Here is a 10,819-nt window from a genome sequence, read left to right as displayed (position 1 = left end):
CTCAAGTGTCTGAAGTGAATTACATTGTATGAATAATATCCCTGAAGTCATCTACCCTAATGCCTCGTAATTTGTATTCGCAGTCATTTAAATTAATAGCTTTTGTGCCAACACTGACTATTACTAAATGAGTGGGGAAAAAGAAAAGGCCAAGAAGTGCACAAACTGTACATATTCTGATCAGCACATGTTATTTCTCATGCGCACACAGTCTCACGCGTGTGAACATTCAAACCCACACAACACACACAGCCACAGAAAGAACACAACTATTCACTAAAAGCACCGACAGAGTGTTACTTAACACTGGAACTCAGGCATGCTACTTGAGGATCAGCATTCTCTGTCAGAAACACATCTGTCACGGTTCTGACAGGTGCATTAAATGGATAGAGTACGCAGCATCAAGCAATAAAAAGATCTCAGCAACTGCCCAGACAAGCACGAACCAGTTGTTAAGCCCATGCAATGAAGAAACCTGCGATGTAATTGGTCCTTGACAAAGGCGTTAAAATACTGTAACCTTTGCATTTAGCTTTGAACTAAACTGAAACAACAATCTGCTTCATTAAAACCCTGTTAACCCCATGTTTCTTTGAGATCTGATTGCATTTTCTCACTGTACTCAGCCTTTTGCATTGGTGCATGTGATGTTCAGCTATGCAACATCAGCGAATGCATGCTATGAAATGACAGCAGAGGTTAATGAAATGTCAACACCTTAAAAGTAACAAAGGACATGTATATCTTGGGGCATGGATTAAGGGGCGCTTTGGAACTACCTGCTAATCTGACAATGCACAGGTGCAGAGTGAGTTTTGATTCAAGCAAGCGAGGTGAGTCGTAACAAAAGTGGTTGCTCCAGTTATCGTGATTGACTTTGCTACATCTTCAATCTTATCTCTAACCCATCTTGTCTGAGAAGAACTGATCTGTCATGTCAGAGTAGTTCACAGAGGCACTATAAATCAATGTGGTGCGTGTTTTTACAAAATTGAGAAATTCCTCTCCAGCAGTAGAAGAAATAGTCCCTTTTCTTAGGCCTTTTTTCCAAAAAAACCTTTTGGTTCTTGATTGAGTCTGATGTTTGGGGAATCTATTAGCAGACCAAGATTGTCTTCAAACAAATGTCATCCAATGATGTTTCATGTACAGTAATCAGTTTTGTGTAGGTCTGAGGTAGCAAACCAGCATCAAACCATTACACTTCTGCTTCCAAGCTTTGTGATGTATGGGTCACTAAAGCCTTCATTTCTCCTAGTGGACATTCCCATACAGTTCTGTAGGTAAATGAGTCAGGAAAAATAAGGCTTGGATGGGACCTCAGACCCCATGATTTGCTGTCTTTTAATCAGCTATTCCAGGGGTCCCTAAACTTCAGCCCGTGTGCCGAATACGGCCCACCAACGTGTTTGGACCGAACGGTAAAAAAAAATATATATATTTTTTTTTTATATATATAAGATATCTATAAAAATATCTGTTTACACTGATTAATATGCATGAGTAAGTAAATGTTTTGATTTCAATAGCAATGAATATGAAAAAAGGTAATTACGATAGTAGTAATGCTCTTTTAATAGGCTATACATCCCTTGATATGTTCGGCTGTACGGTGCATAACAAAATGATAAACTAATCCATTAATCCAATTAATAAATTTAAAATCATAATAACATATCCACAATAATACTGGTAGTCACTCTGGCCCATGTTATTTTCTGTTACAGACCGACCCGGCCCCATAAAAGGAAAGGAAAAATTATCTGACCATCGCAGAAAAAAATTTGGGGACCCCTGAGCTATTCCAGACAATACCAGAATAGTTTAGACCAGAGCCTGTAGACATGCTGAAATGTGAAATGTTTGTTGTATTAGTCTGGAGGTAGGACAGCAAAAAGATATCAAGAGTTGATGTCTTTGGTGGTTGATATTAGTTGGTGATGAAAACTTGTCACATAATTAGTACACATTTTGGCTACTTCATTGTAGATGTAGTATGGGACAGAATACGTATGAAAATACAATTATTTCTTGTTTATTTTTTGTAAATTAGTTTTTATCTTTTTTTTGTACGGTCAATACGTTTACAATATTATTTAAAAATTATGTTAAGTGAAAGATTAGTTGTTCTTAAGGGGGTAAATGGTTTAAAAATATATAATTTGGATAAATTATTACATCATTATTAAATCTTGGTGTGAGGTCTTAACTGACATTATGTAGACAGTTACAAGTCTAAACATATTTACAAGGCGTTACTTCATTTGATCTCCTTCCATGGTAATTTGTAGAACATGTCAGCTTTTGAGTTTTATTGAATGAACTAAACGATGCACTGGCGGGTATAATCATAACCTTAACTTGTCTCATCATGGCTCTGTCTGCTGAATGCCTAAAATAAATTGTCAAACCTTGGCAAGATGTCTTGTTTCACAAAAGATTAGCATTTTTTTCTTCTTCTTCCGCCTGGAGCAACAGGTTTGAATTCCTCTGGACTAGGCTGAAGACCACTGACAGATTAGGGAATAGAACCAGTGAAACTGGGCTCATTTCAGATGGATGCCCCTTTCAGGTGTGGGTTGTGGAGGTGTGGTTCAAAGTATGGGAAGCAAATCCAGCAGGTATTTCAAAAACTGATACCTCCAACCCTTATCAAAACCATGAAGGGCTTAGGGCTTAGCAGAACCAACTACACCGATCAATGCAAGACATGAACTGATCCTTCGAAGTTTAGCAAGCGCTTTCATTGTATGTTCACATTTCAATGTCACCTTTGAGCAAGCATTGTATGAACCATGACAAATGAACACATTCAAACAACAGTAAAGCTTTCAAACTTTTACATCTGAATCCCCCAGAAGCTTTCGTTCTGGTGATATGGGTGGGGCACTTTGCATTCCTTGGAAACTCCATACAAGGTTGAGAGATATTGAAAAAAGAATGGGCTGTTGTTTTACTTTTGCATTTCAACTTGTATTGTCACTGAATCCATGGTATGCATGATATGAAATGTATAGTGTCTTGACTTAACATAGACCCAAGTCCAATGTGCATACAGTTTAAGGTGAAAAGTCTCAAAACAACGTTACTAAAACATTTCCAGATTACAACACTATAATTCATTTTCTGAGCACATATATCTATATGAATAAGAATTTGTAATAGTTTTGGCCTGTGCCTCTGCTCTTTTCAAATGTCTTCACTCCTTCACCACAAAATGAAACTACACAGATGTTTTTACTCACAAGTTTAATTGTGTTTTTTCAAGTGCTTCTGATACTTAGTCACATTAAAGGTCAGATTTTGTTCAAGGGGTTGGGGTGTGGTTCAGAAGTTTACTGTTTTGCTTGATTAAAGTCCACAGTACTCATTAAAGCAAATTCTGAATAGTCTTTAGTGGCAAATGTTGACAAGTCCTGTCACAAGTCCAAAGACATGTTCAGAAGATCAAGAACATAAAGTCAAGACAGTTTGGTTTGGGTGTCATTTCCAATGATAGCCATTGTATGTGAAGAAACAGGGAGAAATTATATCAGAGCTTCTACACCATCTATTGGCACAAGATGGTAACCTTTTTATCATGCTCCTCAACATAAGTTACAATATGTAATGAGACAGTGAATTGTGAAAGGAAAATATTCAGTGGCACTCACAGATTAAAAAAGGGCCCCCCTTACACAACATCCTGCTCATATTCCAATACTATTTGGTGTTCATTTGGAGTAAATGATTTGGTCATGTGGATGCAAACCATGGAGATGTATGATTATATTTGCATGATACTCACTGACTGTCATTGTTGTGTTTTAATGTAATCATCTTCTACCTACTCAGGCTTATCATATATAGGCTTACCTTTGACACTGCGGTTTAACTGTGTACACAATTTCCTCTGTCCTAGAAAAGTACTTGTAGTTCTTATAGGTTTTCGCAAAGACACTGATAATGGATACTATGTCAATTATGTGTTACCTTTTAAAATAGGGTTTGAAATAAGGGGAATTGTTTACATAACTTGTTTAACACAATTATGACTGGTGTAAGTGTTGAAGTAGTTTTATTGCTGAAAAAAGTCACCAACAGCGTTGAACAGAAATGCTCTTTCGATGTTATTGAGACACACATGGAGAATGAACTACACAGACATTCATCTTTCAGCCCTTCAAGTGCAGTAGGTCTAACTCATCAATGTCATTACAGAAATACTGCATAATGGAACAAATCATCTGTGTTGATGTTTTGTCTGTGTTGGTGCTACAGCAGAAACAAACAGCAACAAACGTACACCACAGTGAATGAGACTACATTGACAGTGGGAAGCCTCACAACAAACACCAGAAAACCCATCACTAAACTTCTCACCACCACAATCTTTTTTTAGGGTTAAGGGGAGGGTCGGAGGGTGGGGACGAGGTTGGATACGGAATCTAAAAGGCACATTTATGAATGGCAGTGTTTCAACACAGAGACAGGGGCTCATTGAAACTTTGCCCTTCTGGAGTCAAGTAACTCCTGTAACAAACTGCCAAAGACGGGAGAAGTGTACAGAAACTGACGGAGATAGAAAAGCCTTGAGCGAGATCCGTCATTGACTTCACTCGTCGTCTTCCGCATCTGCCTCCTGTTCCTTTTCCTCCGCGACGTCAGGTGTTATCTCAGGCGCCTCCAACTCTCCCATGGACTCTTCGGCCTCCAGGGTCTTGATGACAACGTTGGTTGTTTTGGTGACGGTGGTGGTGCTGCTGCTGCTGACGGTGGCGCTGTTGTGGCTCACCACACTGCTCTTCAACTCTCCCTTGTTATCAAAGGTGCAGCTGACTATTTCGGGAGGGCTGACTTTGACTGCATCAAAGGTGCAGCTGACTATTTCGGGGGGGCTGACTTTGACTGCATCAAAGTTACAGCGGACTAATTGGGGGGGGCTGGCTTTGAATCCACCATAGCTAGAGCTGACGTAGGATGCGGTGCGGGTGCTCTCCATTGGGTAGGAATTGTAGTTTGCGGCTGCGGATTGAGATTTTTAAGTTAAATGAACGTTATATTCAAGTTTTTTTTATGCCTATCATCCAATGTATCAGGACATTGTTTAGCATAGTAAAGAATGCTAGAGCCTCGTGGAATCAGAAAGCAGAATAATGCATGCTTGTCTTTAGGATTTACTCTTGTTTGATTAGCAGCAAAAGAAAGTAGGCTTATCTACATAACTACTTGGTTCTCCTGCTTGTGACTGTTTACTCTTTGAAGAAATGTCTTAGACCTGTACTCACAGTTCTACTCAAGTAGAATTTGTCTGAAGAACAGCAGAACAACTTTTTATAAAATGCTTCTGTACTATATCCACCTCTGGTGGGTTCAATAATTGTTGGCACAATAAATCCATGTGAGCACAATAACTTACAACTCTGTTTGGAGACATTAATGGTCTTGATTCCAGTTGACAGTCTGTTGGAGAGAGGGAAGAGATTGTCAAACATTGCCAGTCATAGACTCAGAACTCTTCTTTTTATCGTCATATATACATGATATACACCAGAGTGCAAGATTAACTTTGGACACCAGCTGTTGCTATAGTTTCAGTTAGCTATCATTTTCTAATGAAGATGAGCAAGATGAGCAAGATGAGAAGCTGGGTTCTCTTAATCAAGATCTTACCTATCCTCCTCTCCTTCCAGCAACTTCCTGTAGGTGGCGATTTCAATGTCCAGGGCCAGCTTGACGTTCATCAGCTCCTGGTATTGGCGCACCTGGCGGGCCATGTCCTGCTTGGCTCTCTGGAGGGCAACCTCCAGGTCCCTGACACGGAGTCTGGCATCCTTCACAGCCAGCTCACCACGCTCCTCTGCCTCAGCGATCTGGCTTTCCAGGTTAGCACGCTGGTGAGATAGATGGAAGATGGCTTAATATTCGAAATAGTTAACTGACCCAGGTATCCTAAGGCATCCCCAGTATTCCCTTTAATCATTGAGATATTCTGTTTGATTACAAAAAGACATAAGAAAGATGATGAGATTGCTGACTACTTTGCCTGAGGCCTAGAGGTTAGATTGAACTTTTCTAAACTTTCACTCAGCTAGGGTGCAGTTTTGGCACATTTGTGGATTTGTGTAAAATACATGTTTTCCTCATGGCACCCACCTGATTCTTCATTTGGTCAATTTCAGACTGGTATCTCATGATCTTACGGTTCATTTCTGAGATTTCGGCCTTTGTGTTTTTCAGGTCATCCCCATACTTGCCAGCTGACATCTGCATCTCCTCATACTGTTGGAGGCACAAGCACACATTTCTATTAACTAAAACCCACAACTTACTGTAGCTTCTCAGAACATACACCATTACAGGTTAACCTGAGTCAATAAGAAGCATGTTGATGTTTTGGGGGGCTGGGGCGAGTCAATGTTGTTGTGTTGTTTATTGATTATAGGTGGGAAGTTGCATGTAGGGGGGGAGGGGCGGGGCGCAAGTGAAAGACCTTTATGATACCTTCTTCTGGTGCATTCTGGGTAGTAGAGTTTTATTTCTGGGCTTCACCGTACCTTGGCATGGTACCAGGACTCTGCCTCGGCTCTGCTGCGGTTGGCGATGTCTTCATACTGAGCGCGGACCTCAGCCACGATGGAGTCCATGTCCAGGTTACGGCTGTTGTCCATCTCCACCACGACCGATGTGTCTTTGATCTGGCCCTGCAGCTCACGCAGCTCCTGCACACAATGAAAACATTGAGAATCCATTGGGAATCCGACGAAACTGAACGATGGTGGCCATTTTGAACATCTCGCATGGGATGTTTCTTTGTGAACACTGTTATTACAGCTGGCTTGACATGACAGGGTCACATAAATAAGCCCCGGATCAAGTGGGATTGCGTTGTGATGATGTGTTTGACTGAGGTCATGGTAAAGGGAGCGGGGGGGGGGGGGGGTGATACCTTACCGCTTCATAGATCTGCCTGAGGAACTCGATCTCATCCGACAAACAGTCAAGCTTCGCCTCCAGCTCCACCTTGTTCAGGTAGGCTGCATCTGTGTCCTGAGGTTCCACATCCCGAAGCAGAAGGCATATGTTCAAGAGGTAATACAGATGTGTGTGTGTGTCATTCAAATTATACATACTAAAAGGCTGGTAAAGCTAATAGCTTTGAGTGTTCTAATGCTAAATATGTTGTTATATGTCACTGTGACTAATAGTTGACAAGTTTCAGGTCTTGAATTGAAGGATACTGACCTTTTTTAAAATAACGAAGTCATTTTCGCACTCGTTGCGCTTGTTGATCTCATCTTCATACCTTGGAAACAATTTCAAGCCACTGAGTAAGTGTCACACAAACATGGACATGGAAGACATGTTTCTTGTGCATCCTTTCCAACTTTAGCATGATTCTGCAACTGGCACAACAAAATTGTACATGCAGTCATTTAGTCATGCCCCAAAAGAACAAACGTGCTATATTTATCTTTCAACACAGATAAGGCTAGGGTCTGGGTTAAATTAAGACTTCAGTTTAAGGTTACATATGGTTGAAAATGCCCATTCAAACTAATTATATTCAATTCATTATGTTATTATGACATGAAGTAAAAGTTCAATTTAGCACAGGGAGCATGTGCTAAATTGATCTATTTCCCACCATTGTTAACACTGTACATTAAATACAAATTCATAACTTTTAATAATCAGAAAACCACTTAATAAAGGTAAGCATAATGAAAATGTTTGTTTCCAAAATGTATTATTAAACATTTCATGATAGAGAGAGACAAGAGAGGCGGGAGACAGAGATAACTGAGGGCCCGGGCTGAAATCGAACGCAACCCCCGGTTTAGGCCTTTGTGTTTTAGCCCAGTGAGCCACACCCCCAAAAAACGTTTCTTTGAATCCCATTCCACTTTTTCCGCTAACTTACTTGCACTTGAAATCCTCCACGAGCCCCTTCATGTTGTGCAGATCGGACTCCAGCCGCATCTTCTCGTTGCCCAGACCGTCGAGCTGTCTGCGCAGGTTTGCGATGTAGGCCTCGAACATGCCATCGATGTTGGAGCGTGTGGTGGTCTGGTCCTGCAGGAGGCTCCACTTGGTCTCCAGCATCTTGTTCTGCTGCTCCAGGAAGCGCACCTGCAGGTCAGGAAGACAGACAGATCAGAAAGTCGGTTAGTAGTGTTTAATGAATGGGTGGATCATGGATTAAAAAAATACTGGTTTGTGAGATTTAATTGAAGTATGATCTTTTAGGTGGAAATAAAGTAGCTGCAATGAATAATCAAGAGAAAATACTTAAGCTGAAACTATTGGAATCAAAGAAAGATTTCAATAAATGTATCTATGAAGGAATGCTTGGATAAATGGTTGCTAAAATATTGGACAGTTTGTACATTGTACCCTGGGTTAACTGCTTCAGTATAATGACGCCAGTCCAATTTGTCCTCCACAAAGTTCCATATGTTTACATCCAAGTTCTGTGTATCAACACAATGAGGCACTGTTTCTCAATGTTTTCCATGTTTTTGTGCCCCCTGCCTTTGGGTGGGGTAGTGTTCAAATTTAAAACACAAAGGACATAGAAAAGGTGGGATGGTTGTGTGCACAAAGGTGTGTGTGAGGAAGGGTCAACTGCTAGTTAACATGGAATTCAAGTGGCCCCTCGGGGGCCCCTCTATGGTATGGATGACATAGAGAAGTGACAAAGTAGAAGTAGAATCCACAAGACAGACAGAAGACACTCCAAAACCTCTATCTAGCACTGTAGTGTTTCAGCCATCCCATGTCATTTCCTGTTTGACTTGGGATGTGCTAGACAATGAGTGATGAAAGTCTCAAGAATCTTCTCAGCAATAAGTCTTACATTAACCAGTTACAAGTTGATGCCATACAGATATGTATTGGTCTTGACATTAGGGTGACACATAAACAGTTGTGAGTGCTGAAAATGTAAATTCTACTTGCATTTTGCTTTGTTTAAGTCATGTAACTAAAACCACTGTCTCTTTTTCTCCTTAACTCTTACCTCATTACCTCCACCCATCCAACCCTTCACTAATAAGAAGATGCTCAGGAAGTTATCATCATTTGGTTCCCCTTCTAAAATAACAGTTTTTAAGTTTCCATCTTAGAGAGTGCTGGGTGACTGCCACAGGTTGTATGATTCCATAACAAAGCAGGGTTTATTGTCTTTGCATGTAGATGACACACCCCTTCCGAACAGAAACATTCTGTACTCAGCTTGGTGTACTTACTTGTACTGCTCTCTCCATGCAACACACGCTTTGACTGTGCAACTCACATTTGGTTGCAACCCGATAGGGGGTGATCTCACCTATCACGGAAAATCCCTGATACAACCTAACCTCATCTCACTTTTTTAATGTAACTTTTTTCCTCCCATGCAGCTCTCTATTACAAAGAACAAGCACCATATGGTGAATAATACTGTACTGTAACAATATTGCGTGTGTCAATAAAGCAGACAATGCCTTTGCTGGAAACTATGTAGATCTACACATGAAACACACATCACGTACATTTTTGCACATGCACTGGATATCATTCATAGGCATCGCTACATGTGTGGATCTGTGGAAAATGCATGGAAACAAGCAAAGAAACTCACCTTATCAATGAAGGAAGCAAAGCGGTTGTTGAGGCCCTTGATCTGCTCCTTCTCCTGGGTGCGGACAATCTGGATGGAGGGGTCGATCTCCAGGTTGAGGGGGGCCAGCAGGCTCTGGTTGACCGTGACAGCCGTGATGGGGGGCTGGCAGCCTCCATTCATCATCCCCATACCACCGCCCATCCCCATGCCACCCCCCACACCCATGTACCCAAATTCCACCCCGCCACCTCTCTGAGCAGACCCCCCTGCCACGTATCCCCCAACCACCTTGTACCCCCCCACGCCCATGCCCCCAGCCCCGCCGTAGGCACTGCGGACGCTGTAGCTCTGCCTGGCTCCCCCAACCCCGTGCCCCCCAGAGAAGGAGCGGCTGCTGTACCCTCCGCCCCCGCCCATCCCTGACGAGGTGGAAGATCTCACGGAGTAGCTGGTGGTCTTCACAGCTCTGGTCGACATGATAACTGGGATTCTAGCACGTAGGTGGAAAGAGAGAGAGAGATGTGGTCTGAGAGAGGGCTAGAGGGGAGACTGCTGCTGGGAGTCAGTCGAGCAGATAGGACGGGCCCTGTTCCCGCAGCCACTATTTATCTGGAAAGGGGAGGGGCCCGGGGGTCGAGGCGATTGGCTGATCCTCGTGGTAAGGGGAGAAAGGGATGGTGGAATGTCGAAGGAAGAAGAATGAGAGTCCTGTTACACATTTACAGCACACGGAGTGAATCTGACAGAGGGAGAACGAGAGCGAGAGGGAGAGAGAGAGAGAGGGAGAGAGAGAGAGAGAGAGAGAGAGAGAGAGAGAGAGAGAGAGAGAGAGAAGAAGAAGAACACAATCTTACATAACAACTTAGTTTGACAGTCTCGATACAACTTCAACTGAAACTCTGGCTGTAGTTTTAGCGTCTGTTAGTATTGGAAGTCTGCCATTGTGTGTTGCCAGCACACCCAATTAATACAGCACCTATAGAACTCTATGTTAAAACTATACATGACGGTTGTCAGCTCTGCTGCACATCAGTGGAGTCTCTCCAGCAAAACATGGTTCGCCTCAAACAAGTACAAAACTTCAGCCTCACGCATGAAATAAATGCATGACAATCGATCTTGCATTCATTAATGTCTCTGTTGTCACCTATGTGCCGCCATGTTGGACTTCCAGTATGGTCATTGTTACCTGCAGGAGAGGCACACCCACGCCCATTCAATAAAACACAA

At 42.1% G+C, this 10,819-nt stretch overlaps 1 protein-coding gene across 1 annotated transcript; it reads right to left on the bottom strand.

Annotated features, from left to right (window-relative positions):
• Window positions 1–4,043: 4,043 nt before the first annotated feature.
• On the bottom strand, window positions 4,044–10,187 carry LOC146273375 (intermediate filament protein ON3-like). The gene is made up of 9 exons (XM_084706036.1): window positions 9,608–10,187; window positions 7,907–8,115; window positions 7,228–7,288; window positions 6,937–7,032; window positions 6,540–6,704; window positions 6,139–6,264; window positions 5,656–5,876; window positions 5,402–5,445; window positions 4,044–5,007 (listed from the first exon to the last, which is right to left on the bottom strand). The coding sequence occupies exons 1-9, from the start codon at window positions 10,064–10,066 to the stop codon at window positions 4,598–4,600; spliced, it is 1,791 nt and encodes a 596-aa protein (XP_084562162.1). The 5' UTR covers window positions 10,067–10,187; the 3' UTR covers window positions 4,044–4,597.
• Window positions 10,188–10,819: the final 632 nt, after the last annotated feature.

The sequence above is a fragment of the Hypomesus nipponensis genome, chromosome 9, assembly GCF_054491055.1.
Source record: "Hypomesus nipponensis isolate SF chromosome 9, ASM5449105v1, whole genome shotgun sequence".
NCBI classification, from domain to species: domain Eukaryota; kingdom Metazoa; phylum Chordata; class Actinopteri; order Osmeriformes; family Osmeridae; genus Hypomesus; species Hypomesus nipponensis.
The sequence above is the reverse complement of the archived record's forward strand: the minus strand, read 5'-3'. Positions and strand labels throughout refer to the sequence as shown.